This window comes from Vicugna pacos, chromosome 12, assembly GCF_048564905.1.
Source record: "Vicugna pacos chromosome 12, VicPac4, whole genome shotgun sequence".
Classification (NCBI taxonomy): Eukaryota; Metazoa; Chordata; class Mammalia; order Artiodactyla; family Camelidae; genus Vicugna; species Vicugna pacos.
This window is the reverse complement of record NC_132998.1, coordinates 30,670,563-30,691,653: the sequence shown is the minus strand read 5'-3', so window position 1 is coordinate 30,691,653 and position 21,091 is coordinate 30,670,563. Positions and strand designations below refer to the sequence as shown.

The 21,091-nt window shown below is 37.1% G+C and overlaps 1 protein-coding gene across 14 annotated transcripts in view; it reads left to right on the top strand.

The window, feature by feature from the left end:
- Nucleotides 1–15,657, top strand: part of SPIC (Spi-C transcription factor) — a 65,265-nt gene extending 49,608 nt beyond the window's left edge. For 6 of the 14 annotated variants that reach the window (XM_072973128.1, XM_072973130.1, XM_072973127.1 and 3 more), the window contains 7 exons: nucleotides 1,520–1,545; nucleotides 2,128–2,221; nucleotides 4,179–4,291; nucleotides 6,844–6,952; nucleotides 11,616–11,654; nucleotides 13,487–13,811; nucleotides 15,197–15,657. In XM_072973128.1, the coding sequence (XP_072829229.1) occupies nucleotides 1,543–1,545; nucleotides 2,128–2,221; nucleotides 4,179–4,291; nucleotides 6,844–6,952; nucleotides 11,616–11,654; nucleotides 13,487–13,811; nucleotides 15,197–15,314 (801 nt within the window). In that variant the 5' untranslated portion in view covers nucleotides 1,520–1,542 and the 3' untranslated portion in view covers nucleotides 15,315–15,657. Of the gene's footprint in view, nucleotides 1–1,519; nucleotides 1,546–2,124; nucleotides 2,222–4,178; nucleotides 4,292–6,843; nucleotides 6,953–11,615; nucleotides 11,655–13,486; nucleotides 14,230–15,196 lie in introns of those variants that run through there. The other 8 variants (XM_072973126.1, XM_072973124.1, XM_072973122.1 and 5 more) reach the window with 4 other exon arrangements.
- The last annotated feature ends 5,434 nt before the right edge of the window (nucleotides 15,658–21,091 follow it).

Here is a 21,091-nt window from a genome sequence, read left to right as displayed (position 1 = left end):
TTTAGTCAAAGTGAGTAGTTCCATTTAAGTATTTAATTCAAAGTACTACACTCAGGTTATTTTGATATTATTTGATGATAACTCAAGTTATTTACTTTGGTACTTATGAGTTGAGGCATAATTAATTGAATGTTATTGACATGGGCTTTTAAAAATACATATACTGATAATATCCATTAGGGACCATAGCCCAAACAGTAATTTATGGATTATTTTTCTGCTAAATTGTTTAACACCTCCCACACTGGGAAGCTGTTTTTTTTTTTCCCCTAGCTTTACTGAGATAATTGACATGTAACATTGTATAAGCTTAGAATATACAACATGAGCATTTGGCATATATCTATATTGGGAAGTAATTGCCACAGTAAAATTAGTTAACATATCCATCACCTCACATTGTTACCTTTTGTTATGGTTTTTCTTCTCATATTCTCTTTTAAACGACATAGTAATTTCAAAGAATAGAATTTTGATGTTTGACATTATATCGATGTGTTATGGCTATGGTATAATAACAGCATTAGATTATATCACCTTATTGTATTATTCAGTGTTAAAGAGTAAGTTCATTGTGTTTGCAGGATAAATGCTAAAAACTTGTATAAACAGAGCTGGTTGATGTGTTTAATGAAATGATAAGGCATGTTAGACCCAACCTACGTTCTTTCTTGTTATGTGGATTTGTTTGTTTTTTGTGCAGTTTTATAGAACAAAGTTATAAAGTTAAAAAAAACATTTAATGTGGGTCAGTATGATAATTGTTATTTAAAACAAAATCTAAATGACTTACAGAGATAAAGTAGGTAACGTAAAATTATAGACTGGGGCTCTTAACCTAGGATTTTAGAATGTCTACGCGTGGGTTTCAGAAAGTACATTTTATTTGTAATGTTTTTTTTTTGTTTGTTTTTGTTCGTTTTTGTTTTGGGAGGAGGTAATTAGATTTATTTACTTACTTATTTTTTAATGGAGGTACTGGGTATTGAACCCAGGACCTCATGCATGTTTACCATGCACTCTACCACTGAGCTCTACCCTCCCCTTATGTAATGTAAATTCACATTTCATGAGAGAAGAGGCATATTTTTCACTAGATTCTCAGAAGTCTATATGACACCAGAAAGGATGAAAAATAAAAATCACACACAGACATAAAAATCACTGTTATAAATGGAGAGCCATGCTAAAGTAAAAAGATTTTGATTTCCAGTATTTTAAAAGAATTTTGAAATACTTACTCAAATTATTTCTGTATTTTCATATAAGTTGTTTACATAATTAACTATTTAGTTATTTTAACATTTAAGAAATTTTATAATGGAAGAAAAGCAAAAATAAATCCTTGTAGGAATTTCTTTAGAAAGAAAATTTGTACTCGTCAAAGAGAATCCAGATGGTACTTTTGGTTTATATAAGGTATATCCAGAAAATATTTTAAGGAAGGTTCTTTTAATTTAGAGGCAAATCAAATAGAGACACTGTTTAATTTTGTTTTTTAAATATTAATCTTTTCCAGAAGTGCCAGTTTATTAATGAAGCATGGTAAGTCGGCATTTAAAAATCTTCTTTACTCTTCCTCTATTTTGAAAATAAAATATATAGATTAGATTAATAAGGGTATGAAATGGTTTGCAAAACAGTTCAGTTTTAGATCTTGGAGACATGCTTTTGAAATTAAGAGCGTTTCATCTTTAACTAATAATGCAAATTCTGTTTGATTAAAGATATTTCCTTGATCCCTTTTTCCAAATCAGTCTCCTGCTCTACAGCTCCTTGCTAAAAATTTATAAAATGTTAAATACTATACTATAGAAAGAGTACCATGCTCTAAATATTATAGAGCAATGGATCTCAACCAGGGTTGATGTCCCCCAGGGTATATCTGGCTATGTCTGAGACATTTGTGGTTGCCACAACTGTGGGAGGGCTACTGGCATCTAGTGGGCAGAGGCCAGGGATACTGTTAAGCAACCTACAAATGCACAGGACAGGACCCCCCACAACAGAGACTTAGTCAACCTAAAATGTCAGTAGTGCTGTGGTTGAGAAACTCTCCTTTATATCAGGAAAATTAAGTTCAACTGGTGATTTCCTAACTCCAGAGTTTGGTCTTTATTCCAGCAGGCTTATGTTGAACAAGACAAGCTGGGTCAAGCATTTGAAGATGCTTTTGAAGTATTGAGGCAAAATTCCACTGGAGATCTTCAGTACTCCCCAGGTAAAGATGCCAGTCCCCTTCTTCCACTGGTACATCAAAGGGCTTATTGGTCACAGTCATACACATGTGAGAATAATGACCTGAACAGAGAAGACCATTTTTACCCAATGCGACTAGGATTGATTCTAATGAAGGCAAACAGCATCCAGGGTTATCTATCCTAAATAAAAATGTTTAGGTTTAGTATTTTATATTTTATATTTTTACTATTACTGAAGTATAATTGATTTATAACATTATATTAGTTTCAGGTGTACAGCATAGTGATTCAGTATTTTTGCAGATTATACTCCACTATATGTTATTACAAGATAATGGGTATAATTCTCTGTGCTTTACAATATATCCTTGTTGCCTATCTATTTTATACATAGTTTGTATCTGTTAATCCTATGCCCCTAATTCATCCCTCCTGCTCTCCTCTTGCCTTTTGGTAACCACAAGTTTGTTTTCTATATCTGTTTCTGTTTCTATTTTGCTTGTGTTATTTTTTAGATTCCACATAAGTGATATCATTACAGCATTTGTCTTTTTCTGTCTGACTTATTTCACTAAGCATAATATTTTCTAGGTACATCCATGTTGCTGTAAATGACATTATTTCATTCTTTTTTGTGGCTAAGTAGTATTCATATATATATATGTATATATATATATATATATATATATATATATATATATGTATATATATATACCACATCTTCTTTATCCATTCATCTGTTGATGGGCACTTGGGTTACTTCCATGTCTTGGCTATTCTAAACAGTGCTGCTGTGAACACTGGGGTGCATGTATCTTTTCGAATTAGAGTTTTTGTTTTCTTAAGAGTGGAATTGCTGGGTCATACGGTAATTGTTTTTTTTTTGAGGAGGCTCCATCCTGTTTTCCACAGTGGGTGCACTGATTACATTCCCACCAACAGTGAACAAGGGTTTCCTTTTCTCCATATGCTCTTCAACATTTGTTATTTGTAGACACTCTGACCAGTATGAGGTGACACCTCATTGTCGTTTTGATTTGCATTTCTCTAATAATTAGTGATGTTGAGCCTGTTTTCATTAGCCATCGGTATGTTTTTGGAGAAATGTCTATTTAGGTCTTCTGCCCATTTTTTGATTGGGTTGTTCTTTTGATATTGACTTGTATGAGCTGTTTATATATTTAATGTTAACCCCTTATGAGTCATATCATTTGCAAATATTTTCTCCTATTCCATAGGATGTCTTTTTGTTTTGTTAATGGTTTCCTTTGCCATGCAAAAGCTTTTAAGTTTAATTAGGTCCTATTTGTTTATTTTTGCTTTTATTTCCTTTGCCTTAGGAGAGAGATCTGCTTATGTTCTCTATCCTAAATAAATTTAATGCCTCATGTATAAAAATGCAGAGAACATGGAGAATGACATTCCACAAAGGAACACTAAGACATATGATTATTATTAAGCATATCTAGTTGACATTTGTTTATCTAATGGACAGATCATTTTAAGTGTCCAGAAAGGATTTTTTAATTATTCTGATTTACTTACAGATCCTCCGCCCATCCATGGGAGTGGTTGTTCTACTCAGAAGAGAAAATGTTTTTACTCTTCCTTACCCATTACCCTATAGACTATAGAAAGATAGTCTAGATGAGATGCAGATATTTTGCCTATTGAGTTTATACAGGGTATTGTGGCACTTCCAAGTTAAAAAAGAAACCATGGGATCTCAGCCTGCAAGGAGCTTGTACTCCAGTATGGGAGATACAATATGTAAAAAAGCGTCTGAAGTACCAGCATTAACACGATAAATGCCATAAAGAAATGCAAAGTGGAAACAGAACACAGGAAGGAGCAATTGCATATATATGCATACACACATGTATAAGCACACACACACACACACACACACACACACACACACACACACACAAATGTAAACTTTGACATTGTCAGTTTCTTTCTCTGTTTTTTAATTAGATTACAAAAATTACCTGGCTTTCATCAACCACCGTTATCATGTCAAAGGAAATTTCAACAGCTGTGGTGTGCTGCCTACAGAGGAACCCACCTATAATCGGAGAACAGTAATAGTGAGTACTTTTACCAGGAGAGCCTCCCTCAGGAAGAGGCAAATTTCCTATTTGTACCAGCCTTCCCTGGGTATATGCTAGCTGAAAGCAGCTTAAAGACAGCATTGACTAAAAAGGCTTATTCACAACCATCTCTGGTGTGTGAATTTGACAGTCAAAATGGGGAATCATTAATGCTGTCAAGAAGGAAACTGCCCTTCATCATTGTTCTTTATCTGGCTTCAGACTAGTTTGAATAATTTCTATAAAGAGGAAGTATTTTTTAGGGTTCTCACATCAGTGCTTCTCCTTAGTCCATCTAGAACATTGCAGGAAAGTTATGGTTCCCCTAAAATATCCTGTGTACCAGCTTTACCTATAATCTTGTATTGACCTGCTCTACTTTCCTCCCAAGCTCAGAGCTAGCTATGCATATTGGACCAATGCGTTTCTATTTTAGTAGCCTCCTGCAAATGGAAATGTCCCCACCACCTATCTCTCTATCCATGTGTTCTTTTACATTGTTTTCTTGATGTGTCTTTTTTCTTTTTTTCTTTTTTTTTTAATTGTTAACTCTTTTATTTTCATTCATCACTTGTTTGATGTGTCTTTTTTCAAGCAGTCTTAGTGTGGTGAGTGTAAATATGATATGTTTTTTTTTTTTCAGCCATAACCTTCCACCATGCTATGTCAAATGTCCTTTTTCTGTCCCTGTAAATTGTACTGCCAGGGTCTCTCCAACAAGACATTTCTTTAAAGAGGGAGTTTTGGTTTCAGCTTAACCTCTTTCACCTCCACTTAGAGTTACCAGGTAAAATATAGGATTCCTAATATTTTTATTTGCTAAATCTGGCAACCCTACTTCCACTTCCACTTCCTAGCATACACTCTTGTGGCTGGGGACACCTTACCTGCTGGGCAGCCCTCTTGTGTAGGGTGTAGTAGGATGGCTTAAGTCCAGCCACTTTCACCATGTCTGGTTAATCCGTGGAAGCCCGCATCTCCTTGCCATATGTAGTGGTAGGAGCTCAAGCTGCTTTCTCTTGTCTCCTCTCTTGGCTTTACCTTTCCTTGGCTGCCATCTTTCTCCTCTTATCTCCTCTTGCCCACATGGGCATCTAGTTCAGGAATGGAAGCCCACAGGCTCCTACCCGCCAGAAAGACTCAGGACGTGGCAGGAGCACTGGTGACCTCTTGCCGGCCCAGGGGTGAGAACCAGGCAAAAGAGGGCGTGTCCCCTGCCCACCCCACTGCTCCCTCGCCCAGCTCTGTCCAACCACAGCTCCCAGGCTACAGAGTCCCTAGGCTAAGTCTCCCCCAGTGGGCCCCGCCGGTCAGGGTGTCAGGACCCACCGCTACCCGAGGGCTGTGTCCCTGAGGAAAGACGGCTGTAGGTGGGCGGGGGCTGTCGGGCCGGGGCAGCCCTACCTTGCAGCAGGGCAACATCAGCCGCAGGCCATGGGACGGGCTCCGGGCCTTGTGGTAGTCCAGGAGCCCGGGCAGGCTGGGCAGGGCACGGCCTGGTTGAGGTGCAGTCGGCCGGCCCGCCGCCCGATCTCGTGGAGCCACACAGCCTGCCTGTCCTGCACTGGACGGAGGGGGACGCTCGTGAACAGGTGCAGGGAGGGGCCGCAGGCGAGGGCTGCCCCAACCAGGGAAGGAGAAAACCCCGCCAGACCCCAGGGACAACCGCCCAGACAGGCGGGGCCTGCACTCACGGAGGGCGTCGGAGCTCCCGGAGCAGCGCAGGGGCGGGGCAGGCTGGAGGGGGCGGGGCAGGCCGGAGGGGCTGGTTCTCAGCATGCAGCGAGGGTTTAGGGACAAGGAGCCCCAAACTTAGGCACTGGGGGCGCTGCAGTGTGGAGCGGGTGGGAAGCGGGTACCCAAAAGGACAGAGTCGGCGCCCAGCTTCTCGCCGACCCTGATCAGGAAGGCCCGTGGCTCGTTGCCCTTGGCCTACAGTCTGTGTGAGGCTTCCGTGTGAGATTTGGCTGAAGAACCACCTGCGGGGCGGGGATCCTGAGCTGTGCCCACCCAGAGTCCCAGTCCCCCCTTGACCGTCTGCTTCCTCACGCCCCCAACCCTCACCCACAGCTGCCCCCTGACGCTCACTGACCTCGAGGCCCCTTCTTTGCCCATCACTGACCCCAAATGTCGCAAGTGGCCAGTTCTGGACAGCGGGAAAGGCCCTAGTGACTCAGCAGTGGAGAAGGCCCCTCCCACCACTCGACCTGGTGTTCCGTCTGTGAGGACAGAGCCACCCCACCTGTACCCACTTGGATCTTTCTCACTGGGCGTTTTTAGGGGGTAGGAGGGAAGCAACTTACTGTCCTTTCTCATAGGGAGAGGAGGATATAGAACTCCTCCCAAAACCTAAGATTACCCTCTATCCCTTGGCCCTCTCCATAAATGGGTTTGATGCTAGCTCTGCCCTGGGAGGTAGCAGTTGAAGGTAGTGCTTTTCAGAATTTGAGAGATGCTGAAGACTCTTTGCCGTCAGCTTTTGACTTTAGCTACCAACTGGGAGCCACATGGAAAGTCCCACTTAACATCCTGCTGCATTATTTATATAGAACAGTGCTGCAGACCTCTATTTTGAAGGAAATATTCATCAGTCTCTGCAGAACATCCCTGAAAACCAGCTGGTACAACCTTCTGTTCTCCAGCAAAAGGGAGGAAAAGGTATGTGGATCACTCTTTGTATAGGTAAAAGAACGAAGCCTTCCTCAAAGCAGCTTTAAGGGGATTTCATATCCGAGTTTGGAATTGCATTTGCAAAATACTCTCTTCTCACAATTGAGCGTAATTTAGCTCAGACAGATAAATCACTCCAAGCTGTTCATCTTGGGTGAGTTTTTTCCTATTGCTTCATAGAGATGTTGTGAAGGTGCAAAATGTCACTTTGCTCAAATAAATCTGTATTCAAGAGTAAGGTGGAGGGGAGGTACAGTATAGCTCAGTGGTAGAGTGTATGCTTAGGATGCACGAGACCCTGGGTTCAATCCTTAGTACCTCTGTTAAAAATAAATAAATAAACAAACAAACAAACAAACAAACCTAATCAACTGGCACTACCCCCCCCCCAAAAGAATAAAGTATAAGATACAGAGAACAAACTAGTGGGGAGTGGGGAGAAACAATGTAGGGGTAGGAGATTAAGAGGTATTATTTATCAAATAAGCTACAAGGATATATTCTACAACACAGGGGATATAGTCAATATTTTACAATAGTTTTAAATGGAGCATAACTTTTAAAAATTGTGAATCACTGTATTGTAGATCTGTAACTTACGTAATATTGTACATCAACTATATTTTAACTTAAAAAAACAAGGTGTATATATTTTAGGTCTGTATTTTAGGAACTTTTCCTAAAATTATTTTACCAGTCTTATTCCAGTTGTGAAGCCCTCAGCATCAAAGTCATGTTCTTTATTAAATTTTCTGAAAACAAATTCCATTCATTTATTTCCTAGATTTGAAATCCTGATTTCGTAAATTTAGGATGATCTCATTTGACGTTTAGGCAAAAGTGTCAAAGCAGGAGAGCGGCCTCTGTTGGCTGAGACGTGGGCCACACGTGCACTATTAAAGGGAGTATAAATTGGTACAAAGTTTTATAAGACAATTTAGCAATACCTATCAAAACTTTAAATGTTCATATCTTTTGACTCTTAGTGACTATATAACTCAGTGGTTGGGTGTGAACTCTTGGTTCATAATGTGAGCCTGGCCAAATCACTTACCCTTCTGTACCAGTTTCCTTATTCAAAAAACAAATAGTAATAATTGTACAGACATTGTAAGAGTACTGTAAAAATTAAGTGAGAATACCCCATAGTATGGCACTACAGATATTTCTCAAAATACTTTAAACATGTGTGTGTACATATATATGTATTATGTTCCTTGCAGTGTTGTTTGTGATAGTAAAAAAATGGAAACTCACCTACCGTATACAGAGACGTATAAGATGCAACCCAATTTTATAGTGTAATTTTAAAAATGATACTATCCTAGCTACTTCATTATTTTGTTTTTAAAAAAATTTTATTTATCATTTTACTTTTTATTTTTTATTGAGATATGGTTGATTTATAATATTATATTAGTTTCAGGTTTACAACCTAGTGATTCAAAATTCTTATAGATTAAACTCCATTTAAAGTTATTATAAAATATTGACTATATTTCCTGTGCTGTGTAATACATCCTTGTAGCTTCTTTATTTTATATATAGTAGTTTTTACCTCTTAATTCTCTACCCTATCTTCCCCTCCCTCCTTCCCTTGCTCTACTAGTAACCACTAGTTTGTTCTCTATATATATGAGTCTTTTTCTGTTTTGTTACATTTGTTTTTTTATTTTTATTTTTTCATTTGTTTATTTTTTAGATTCCACATATAAGTGATAACATACAACATTTGTCTTTCTCTGTCTGACTTACTTTACTAAGCATAAGACTCTCCAGGTCCATTCACTATGTTGCAAATGGCAAAATTTTATTTTTTTATGGATAGGTAATATTCCATTGTGTGTGTATATTATGTGTGTGTGTGTGTGTTTGTGTGTACTTAATCCATATTCTTAATCCATTCATCTATTGATGGACATTTAGGTTACTTCCATATCTTGGCTATTATAAATAATGCTGCTATGAACATTGGGGTGCATGTATTTTTTTTAACTAGTGTTTTCATTTTCTTTGGATATGTACCCAGGAGTGAAATTGCTGGATCATATGATAGTTCTATTTTCAGTTTTTTTGAAGATCGTCCATGATGTTTTCCACAGTGGCTCTACTGATATACATTCCCACCAACAGTGCACACAGGGTCCCTTGTCTCCACATCCTTGCCAACATCTGCCAACATCTGTTATCTGTCGTCTTTTTGATGATAGCCATTCTGACAGGTGTGAGGTGATATCTCATTGTGGTTTTTATCTGCATTTCTCTGATTAGCGATGTCAAGCATAAAAAGATTTGCACGTGCCTGTTGGCCATCTGTATGTCTTTGGAAAAATGTCTATTAGGTCTTCTACACATTTTTTAATTGGGTTGGTTGTTTTTTGATATTGAGTTGTATGAGCTCTTTATGTATGTTATATATTAACCATTTATTGGTCACATCATTTGCAAATAGTTTCTCCCATTTGGTAGTTGTGTTTTTGTTTTGTCAGTTATTTCCTTTGCAGTGCAAAAGCTTTCAAGTTTAATTAGGTTCCATTTATTTTGTTTTGGTTTGGTTTTTTGCTTTGGTTTTACATTTAGGTCTTTAGTTCATTTTGAGTTTATTTTTGTATATCATGGGAGAAAGTGTTCTAATTTCATTCTTTTACATGTAGTTGTGCATAGATAACATTTTTTAAATCAGTATTTTTTGAGATAACTAGTTTTATTTCTATAAAGCAGTATACTGAAAAGACAACCTATGGACTGGGAGAAAATATTTGCAAATAGTGCAGCTGACAAGGGCTTAATTTCCAGAATATACAAACAGCTCATACAACTCAATAACAAACAAACAAACAAAATGCCCCAATCAAAAAATGGGCAGAAGATCTGAACAGACATTTCTCCAATGAAGACATACAGATGGCCAATAGGCACATGAAAAGATGCTCAATACTGCTATCAGAGAAATGCAAATCAAAACTGTAATGAAGTATCATCTCACTCCAGTCAGAATGGCCATCATTAAAAAGTCCACAAACAGTAAATGCTGGAAAGAGTGCGGAGAAAAGGAAACACTTGTATACTGTTGGTGGGAATGTAATTTGGTGTAGCCATTATGGAGTACAGTATGAAGATTCCTTAAAAAATCTAAAAATAAAGTTATCATATGATCCAGCAATCCCACTCCTGGGCATATATCCAAAGAAAACTCTAATTTGAAAAAATACAGACACTCCAGTATTCACAGCAGCACTATTTACAATAGCCAAGACATGGAGGCAACCTAAATGTCCACTGGCAGATGATTGGATAAAGAGGTGTAGTATATATACACAATGAAATACTACTCAGTCATAAAAAATGAAATAATGCCATTTGCAACAATGTGAATGGACCTAGAGATCATCAAACTAAGTGAAGTAAGTCAGACAGAGAAAGACAAATATCATATAATATCACTTATACATATAATCTAAAAAATGAGACAAATGAACTTACTAACAAAACAGAAACAGACTCACTGACATAGAAAACAAACTTAAGGTTAAGGAATGGTGGGGGAGAGAGAAACTGGGGATTTGGGATTAGCAGACACAAACTACTATATATAAAATAGATAAACAAAGTCCTACAGGATAGAGCACAGGGAAATATATTCAATATCTTGTAATAATCTATAATGAAAAAGAATATGAGAAGTATATATATATGTGTGTAACTGAATCACGATGCTGTACCCAGAAACTAACACACCATTGTAAATCAACTATACTAGCTATACTTTAGTAAGAAAAAAAATTTAAAAAACCGTATACTGTATCCTAGAATGATAAAATTCTAAATATGCAGTAATAGTCTAACCTAGCAAGGAGTAATGTATAAAATCACATAAGTAAAATAAATCTACTGAATATTAGTATTGAATATTGAGTGATGGTAGTAATTTAATATGAGGAGGATAACACTTCTACCTCTGTCACCTACACATATATATTTTTTTAAACAAACAAGCCAACTAACTACTAACTCCAGGGTGTGACCCTTACATCTTTTCACTGATGTTTTGTGCTGTGGATCTTTGTCATTAGGGAACATATCATTTACCATTTTCTGTTTTTAGAGCTAGTCTTCCACCTGAAATAGGGGTACATTTAAAACAAATTTCAAAACACTTTGGGGATTCATTATTGGAAGAAAAATAGTACATACATAAAACAGAACATGTATAGTTATTAAAAGGCAAAGAGGCATACTTTAAATTTTGATACAGAAAGAACTCTAAAATACATTTTAGTTTCTGTTGTAATCCTTTTTAATTCCATAATTCAAAAGTAATAATGCTCATTATTAAAAATTCAAATGATTCAGAAGTATGTAAAGAATAAGTGAAAATATTCTTTCTTCTCATGCTATGCCCTAGAGGTAACCATTGTCAACAGTTTGATATTTCCTCTGTCTATAGCTTATCTCTATAGTGTTCTATGATTTATTTAAGATATATTAATCACTGGAAAAAGTACAAAGTAGTAAAATATCATTCTTCTTATTTTTTTTTAGTTGAAGTATAGTCAGTTTGCAATGTTGTGTTAATGTCTGGTGTACAGCATAATAGTTTAGTCATACATATACATGCATATATTCCTTTTCATATTCTTTTTCATTATAGGTTACTACAAGATATTGAATATATTTCCCTGGCTATACGGTATAAACTTATTGTTTATCTATTTTATATATAGCAGTTAGTATCTGCAAATTTCAAACTCCCAGTTTATCCCTTCCCACCACCCCACCCTGGTAACCTTAAGGTTGTTTTCTATGTCTGTGAGTCTGCTTCTGTTTTGTAAATGAGTTCATTTGTCTTTTTTTAGATTCCACATATAAGTGATATCATATGGTATTTTTTTTCTCTTTCTGGCTTTCTTCTCTTAGAATGACGATCTCCACATCCATCCATGTTGCTGCAGGTGGCATTCTTTTTTATGGCTGAATGGTATACCATTGTATAATTATACCACAACTTCTTTATCCAGTCATCTGTTGGACATCCTAAATGACATTTAGGTTGTTTCCATGTCTTGGCTATTGTAAATAGTGCTGCTATGAACATTGGGGTGCATGCAAAATAGTAAGATACCATTTTAAATTTTTTAAGGAGATGCATCTGTTTATATATGCAAAAAATAAAACATTTCTAGAAGTATATAGGATAGATTGGAGCTTTTACTTTCACTTTGTGCTTCTGTTTGAATTTCTTATCACATAATACTTTTATTTTTAAACAGTAAAAATTTAAACATTGTTTTCAAAATTGAAAATAAACATTTAAAAGATGAGGCTCCACTGTAATTAATTTCACCACTGGATTCTCATCCAGTGAGAATGAGTTTGTTTAAGGCTCTGACTTTAATTCATGATGCTTTTTGGTAAGTCCCTTTCATTTCTCAATTCATAAACTCAAGATAATATAAGACAAAAGATAATCTTTATAAAAACTTTTGAGGTTTTAGGATGAATGATGACTGATGCATGAGTATTACACCCCAGAGACTATTTAAAGCAGCTTGGGAATCCACTATTCTACTTTCTCAAGGGGAAAATGGAATTTGGCCATGGAGTTTTTAGCTACTGACAGATCTGGCAGGGCGCGGTATTTGCAGACCAATTCAGAAGTCACAAAACTCGTTGTCACCTTTGTTCCCCAATCCACTGAGTAAACCAAAAACAACAAATCTTCCAAAAGTTTCTTTTCTAGTTATTCTGAAATACGAAGGGCTGCATTCCTAAAAGAGATTAAAAACTCTGGCAGTACTGTTTTATTTCACAGCAATGAAAAGTATCACAGTGCTTACTGTCATCACTCATAAATAATGTCAAGTGTCATGAAGATATTCTGGCATTTTCCACTCTGATTTTTTCTATTTTTTTTTTTTTTGGTCTTTTCTATTCTTTACTTTTCAAGTAATTATGCAGAACCAGAGTTAGCAATTTTACATGTCTTTATTATTGATTTCACTTATATTTGCACACTGTTTTGTATTTTACAAAATGCATTCCCCTCCTGTACCTCATTTGACTTAACTTATTTGAATAAAACCCCTTCAGATGGTTTGCTTTTTGGAAACGGCTTTTGAGGCTTCTCTTTAAAACCAGTAAACTTTGCAGTCCACTTGTCTCCGTTTTGTTGTTCCGAACACAGTTTAACATATGACATAAAACTAGTCAAGATTTAACTGTGAAGAAAGAGCACACACAAGGGAGACGCACGTAAAGAGGCTCCATGCTTCCCTTTCCCAGTGAAGGACAGTACAAAATTTTTGACAACTTCCCCAACAAAGCAAGGTTCAGTTGAAACTTCAGTAGGCCAAACAGATCCTTGATTTTCATGTCCCGTAAAATGATACTGTAAATACATTCTAAGGAGGGAAACCAGCCCTAATGCAGCTTTGAATTCTGTAGTCACTCAATAAACTTTTCCCGAGGACATTCCTTGTGTACAACCACTGTGGAGTTTGACATTGTTTTCCTCTGTTCTAGGAAGGAAGAAGCTCCGACTGTTTGAATACCTTCACGAATCCCTGTGTAATCCCGAGATGGCGTCTTGTATTCAGTGGATAGATCAAACCAAAGGCATCTTTCAGTTTGTATCAAAAAACAAAGAAAAACTTGCCCAACTTTGGGGGAAAAGAAAAGGCAACCGGAAGACCATGACTTACCAGAAAATGGCCAGAGCCCTGAGAAATTATGGAAGAACTGGGGAAATCATCAAAATCCGGAGAAAGTTAACTTACCAATTCAGTGAGGCCATTCTCCAAAGACTTTCTCCATCTTATTTCTTGGAAAAAGATATCTTCTACTCACAGTATGTTCAACCCGATCAAGGATATCTCAGTTTAAATAACTGGAATGCAAATTATAATTATACATATGCAAATTACCATGAGCTAAGTCACCCTAATTGCTAAATGCACTCTTACATTTCAATTTTCTAGCATTGGAAATTCCTACAAATTTTAGGATTTTTCACTTAAAGCAAATACTGAAGAAAAAATAACTTTATTATTGCTGTCTTTTGTGAACTAGTACATAATCTCTACTAACTTGAGAAATTTTGCCAGTGAACAACTTTAAAATGATCAAGTCTCGTTTGAAAGTATAGACTAAATGTCCTTCCTCTAACCATTGTCTTTGCAATGCTTTCTTCTAGATTAACAGTGCCAGTAGAGATTATTTGATTTATATATTGATTTAAACATTGTTTTCCTGTCATACACTCAGACAAACAAATCACTGTAATACATATAACCAACAGCTTTAGCAACAAAACAAAAAAATGATTGCCTGTGATAGTGTTCAGGCCAAATAACATTCATAGCTTTAAAAACTTCAGTGGCAAAAAATAAAGCTGCCATATGATCCAGCAATTCCATTCCTGAGTATAAATCCAAAGAAAATGAAAACACTAATTCAAAAAGATAATGCACCCCAATGTTCATAGCAGCATTATTTATAATAGCCAAGATATGGAAGCAATATAAGTGCCCATTGACAGATGAATGGATAAAGATGTGATATATTAAATATAAGAAGATATTATATATATATGGAATATTACTTAGCCATAAAAATGAAATTCTTCCTTTTGCAATAATGTGATGGACCTAGAAAGCATTATACTTAGTGAAATAAGTCAGATGGAGAAAGACAAATATTGTATATTATCACTTATATGTGGAATCAAAAAATGGAAACAAATGAATATAGCAAATAAATGAATATAGCAAAATAGAAACAGACTCAAAGACAGAGAACAGGCTAGTTACTTGTGGGGAGGGGGGAAAGGGAGGGGGCAAGATAGGGGTAGAGGATTAAGAAGTACCGGCTACTGTGTATAAAATAAGATACAAGAATGCAATGTACCTCATAGGGAATATAGTCAATATTTTATGATCGTTTTAAATGGAGCATAATCTAGAAAAATATTGAATCACTATGTAGTACACCCGAAACTCACATCTGAAACTAATATTGTAAATTGACTGCATTTTTAAAACATAAATAAATAAATAAACATCTTAAAATGAAAACTTTAGTGGCTATCCTGAACCTATATTTTCCCTGTATTTCAGACCTCACAGTCTATAACCCTGTGGCGCTAAAGAAGCGATGACTTAAGAAAAATGCCACCTACAAACTCCAAAGCCTGCACTGCCTACAAATCATTCCTTGCATTTCTCTCTTGCCTAGGGTAGATCCAGGAGCTGGAGTCCCTTGCCGTCCTGCCACTCAGCCACACAGAGGTGCTCTTGCACCGTTAGCACTCTGGTCCAACCTTGGACCACCATCTCCTCTTTCCTTGAACTAGCCAAGATAAGTCCTAATCGGAGCTGTTGGAGAAAAAAATTAAAAAGTAAAAGACTTTGATAAAAGATGGAGACTAGCAAATAATAAACCCAGAGAAGAACCGGGAGTTAGGCAGTCTTGCTTGAAAGATACGGTTTATTCTCAACATTCCATAAGAAACTCTGGGAAGAGACTCTTTGTTTCTTACTTGCTGCTTGGCAGGTTTATGCATATGCCATCTGTATTACCATGAAGCAGGAGAGCTTCCTAGGTTGTATGGTCCATCTTCAGTCAAGGCCAAGAGGGCCTGGCCAGCATGTCAAAAGCTCCCTGGAGCTTGCCCTATCAGATTTGTTGCACTCCAAGTCTCCTCTTTTCCTTTGTGCGTTCTTGGTGCCCTTCCTCCCGCAGGGACTCTTCAGAAAGAACATGATGGACCTAGAGTGACTAAATGGAGGCTAACTCAATATTGGCCATAGCCACATGGAGTCTGGGTTTGCTTGTGTCCTTCCCAAATTCGTATGTTGAAACCTAATCCCTAATGGGATGGTATTTGGTGGTGGTGGTGGTGGTGGGGAGGTTATTAGTTCATAAAGGTGGATCCCTAATGAATGGGTTTAGTGTCCTCATAAAAGAGATTTCAGAGAGACTTTCCCCTTCCACCAGGTGAGGGTACTAGAAGGTTGTCGTGTGAACCAGGAAGTGGGCCCTCACCAGACGCTGAATCTGCTGGCACCTTGATCTTGGACTTCCCAGCTTCCTGAACTGTGAGAAATAAATTTCTGTTTATAAGCCACCCAGCTTATGATATTCTGTTATAGCTGCCTGGATGGACTAAAACAGTTTCAGTTAATGCTAACATCAAAGTAGGACTCAGCATTTACACTCATTCTCCCACAAAGTAAATAGGCTTGATAAAATTAATCAAGAACATAAATTTTAACAAAGATTTGAAAGAGGAAATGGTGAAAAGGGTTTACAACAGAAATCATTCAGCCAATAATGTAGTAAAATTCCATTCACATTTTGCTTCACCTCATCATCCCTCCTACACCCAATACAAGCCTGAGGGCTTCTTCCAAAAGCCCTCTGTCAGCTTCAATTCTCAGGTTACAGAGAATTATACAGAGTTGCTTCTTCTTGGGCAGAAACCTTGGCTCTTTTACCTAAAATACATCAATCAAAGCCTATTTTCACAAGCAAGTTCTTATAAAGATGCTCATACCAGCAGCTCAAAGACTAACCCTCTCCATATATTATGGGAAATGATACCCTATTTCAAACAGAGTGTTACTCCCTGCCCCCACCCAAGGACAAGGAAGAATGACTTCGAGCCTTTATTCGTGGCCCTCGTTCTCTGGTAGGTGAAACCCCATCCTTGGGCATCTTGTCACTTTCGTCTGGTTGAATGGATCAGTTAAACTCTTCCCCAGTGAACAGGAGTTCTGAGAAGCAATTCTGTCCAGTTACAGAGCATCCCCTGGGCAGCTTCCCATTATTTGATCTCTTGGCCCAGGTAGTAAGCATGAAATCTTTCCTTCCAGGTGACTGTCAACTTCCTTTAAATCACAAGATCCTCCTCTGGGCTCTGATCCTGGAGTTTATGGTTCTTCTGTTTAGTTTATCCTCTTTTCTCTCTTTGTTTTGTCCTGTTCATAGCCTTATGAACAGTGACGAGAATAATTTCTTTTTCCTCATCCCAGTCATTCTATGTAGGAAATAGGAAACAGGAAATATTCTATGGGGCAGCCCCGCTCAAATTCATCTCCTTTACTAAATTAAGGAAAAAAAACAAATGCATGAAGTGGATGGCAGCATAATTATAATACATAAACTGAAAAGCAGCTAAAATAATTTCCTTTCCTTCTTCCTCCGTTTCCTTCTTTCTGTTGCTGCCCTGTGCCTTGAAGAATATGCCATGCTCTGGGTAGCCAGTGCTAAGTGAAACAGACATGGTTCCTTCTATCCTGCAGCTTCAATTCTATCAATAATTAATCATAATTTATAAATTCTGTTACTATTTAACCAAAATTTACTTAATGGCTTACTGATGAACAATTCCTTGAGTAGTTGGGTACATATATAGTAAAGCACTTCAAGTGCATTAATGTGGTAGTATTAATTATTTCTAACCTTAACAGTGCAGATTAATGTATATACCCCTATAAACATCATTCCAGATTAAGGTATGAAATATTTCCAAGTACTCCGTAAGATTTTCTCACTTCTCTTCCCAATCTATGCCCACCTTCTTGAATATCGTATAAATGGACTCATACAATATATAGTCTTCTTCACCTGGTTTTAGTTTCCTCGAGGTAATATTTATAGAGCTTATCAATAACTAGAAATACCAGAAGCCTATTCTTTTGAATCATGATTTGTAAAGGATGGTATATAGCCCTGAAATCTCTCCTTTTAATCTCCAACTTTACAAATATAAAATGGACCCTGAATATTTCCATACTCACATGGATAGTGTCACTTTATTATCAGACACCATCCACACCTGTTCTTCAGAGGGCTGGAATGACTCTTACACATTCATATAACCACAATGTTTATTTATATTGAGATATTTTGGTGCATATATATTTTTCTCCAACTCACATAATCTGGGTGGAATTTGATTTTGTATTTTGATGATGTGGATTCTGATAATAAAGATCGTAATGTAAAATAGGTTTTAAACATTTACTCCTTTTTCAGACATTGATGAATGTTAATGAAAACATTTTTAACAACTAAAATGAACCAAATGTTTTCAAGTTTTCTGCCCCCAACTCGGAGCTGAAGATACCTGTGTTTGCCCTTGCAATGTGATGAAAAAGTGCTTTGAATTTGATGAATGGCTGCCTGTCTAACTTACACATGGATGGATTTTCAGGGCAGTGGGTAGATATAAGAAAGAAAGAGGACAGCAAGTAGGGATTGTGTGTTCTTTGTCAGTCATCAACAGTGAGGTATCCTGTGAATGTGTGAAATATTCCACCCCAAGAATTGTCTGTCAGGATAGCCCTGACTTACTCACGTCATGAACTTTAATAAAGAGCCAGAAGTGGAAGAAGAATCTACAGCATCTAGGTTTTTTCAGTAGTGGGCCACATAATCAGAAGCCCAAATAAGGAGGGCACGTGAATGTTTTAATGGTGATCGATGAGTCAATCATAGGTGCCAAAGAAGTAGATGTGGTTCAAAATGAGATATCTGCAAATCATGCAAGAATAATGCTCTGCCCAGTGATTGGATCTGCTACCAGAGGTAGATTTATTTTCTAGAGCTATAGAAGCTAGTGAAGATTCTCTTTGATAAGCAAGCCCATCCAGGATTTGTAGTGGTAGATTGATCAACAAAAGGCTAGTGAGTTCAGATCCTGCTTAAGTTAACAAATTTCCTATAAAAAACATTTTAAGATGTAGGAGAACAAGTGAAATTTTACGTAACAAGTATCTTTTACATAAGCAATTAAATTATAACAAGTCATGTGATGAAAGATCATACAAGTTTTAGAGTTAGGCTGATAGCTTTTGGACCATGTTGCTTCTTCTCATTAGCTTAGTAAAATCAGGAAGATCAGTTGGGATGCTCGGGGCCACAAACTGGTTTAACATTTGCTGCTGACAACATCCTACTTCCTGGTACTGAATTTTGAAGCAGTAAACTCTCTTGGTTGTAACTGAAATCAGCTTTGACTCACTAAAGTATTCACTGGGATTTAATGAAGGGTATTAGATTGCTTACAGACTTTCCAAAAAACCTGCACATCAAAGTGAGAACATCATTGTCATTGTTACCAGTCACCAGATGCTTTGACTTACATGTCACTGAACAGAGCTAACATAGCATCACTGCTGCCCCCAGAAACTATCTGGCTGCAATGGCCATTGAATTCAGAGATGATTGTGTACATCACTAGATCCTCATTCAAATTCTGAAAAGGAGACTTCCAATTGGCTGATGCTTGGTCATGTGCTGGTCATGTGCTCACGCTTGGCTGCAAAGAAAGCTAGAAAAGTGATTATCTGGACTTTTGATTCTTGTACTGGGAGACTGTTTCTGTAGCCTATCAAGACGCACAAGGTCAAGAATTCCCCAAACATAGAAAGGGGTTCAGATGCTGGGCAGCCAAAAGAATGACAAAAGTTCATTTGAATTTTAAATTACACTAACAAGGATCACAACATGTATAGTTTAATTTTAAAGACCTTTGCCCTACCTGGATAATCTCCAAAAATACTCTTTGTTCTTAGTACTTCTGTGGTCTTAGGAATTTAAACAGTTTCTAAACAACTTTTCCTTATCTTTCTGGGAAGACAATTTTAGCACGGTATTTAAAAGTTCTTTGAATATCAAGTAAAATTGTAACTTCTATTTCTATAACTGAAACTAATCTAAGAAATTAAAGCCTATAATTTGTAATTCTCACAGTATGGAGGCTTCACTCATAACTGTTTTTCCTCAGTTGAGGAAGCTCTAACAATGTTCCAGTTTCATGATTTACTTTTATCAAGGTTAAGTTTGAAGAGCTCAAAATAATACAATCAACCAGTCATAAGTATAAAAGATACTTTTTTTTCCCAAGAGCATCTTCTGGTTGGCAGAGCTGACTCTGAGGATGTGAGGAGTACATTGGAAGTGCTCAGGGTTCAGTGGTGCCTTAAGATCAGCTCTCAACCAATGAAAGATGGGCGTTGATAGATACTTACCTTGGCCTCTTCACCACTTATTGGGAATAATGCTGAGGCATGTTATACTTCCTTGTTCCCCTAGTGCTGTTCTCTGGAACCACCTCTCAAACTACTAACATTCACTTTTTTTTGTCTCAGTTTTAGCTTTTGGAGGAGAGGGGGAACTCGACAAACACCATTAACTGAATCAAGTTACTTATGACACTCAGTTTTTATTAATTATGGGTGAGAGAAGTGCACCAGCATAGAACTTACTGGAATACTGGTGTGTTTGCTGTCTCTTCCCTTTCTCTCTCTCCCTCTCTTTCTCTTTCAGGTAGGCCATACCCTGAGTCAGGGTGGGTACTAGGAGCCCCATTATATAGATGGAGAAACTGATGCTAGAAGCATTTAAGTACCTTTTCTAAAGTCATCCTGCTAATGAGTGTCGCAGTATCAGTTTGAACTCAGGTCCACCTAATTCTTTCTACTATGCCATCCGGTCTGCCAATGTCAAGACTATCTTCGGTATCCGTTGACGTAGGTTCTCCTGTGCCAATGCTAGATCTTTACAACTATCATTTTGCAGAAGAACCTTTGCTAAGTTTATTAAATGCCATTAACAAAAATCATATATAAAATTACCACCTGCTCTCCATTACTGTTGGTGGGAGTATATGTTAGTACCATCTTTGGAGAACAATTTGATGATCTTAATCAACGTTTTAAATCCACATAGGTAAAAATTACTGTATTTTCAATTTATATCAAGGTACTCATGTACAGAATTTAAACTTCAAATAGTTCCAAAAGGCTTATAATAAGAAACAATGGAACCTGGCTCCAACCCTCCCCTGTTTCAGTCTTGCTCTCAGATGCATTCACTTCAAATTCTTTTAGCTATTTCTTCTATTTATGACACGTATCTAAATAAATGCCAGTGCTGCTATGTTTTTTGTTGTTGTTGTTTCAACTTTAGATGCTATCAACCTGCCCCTACTTACAGGACATCAGGCTTCCTCTCATTTTCCTAAGATGTATCTTCAAAGAGCCTCTTAATCAACCTCACAGCAGGTTAATGTTTTCAGTCTCTGTACATGTAAAAATATCTTCATTTTATCCTCATTTATAT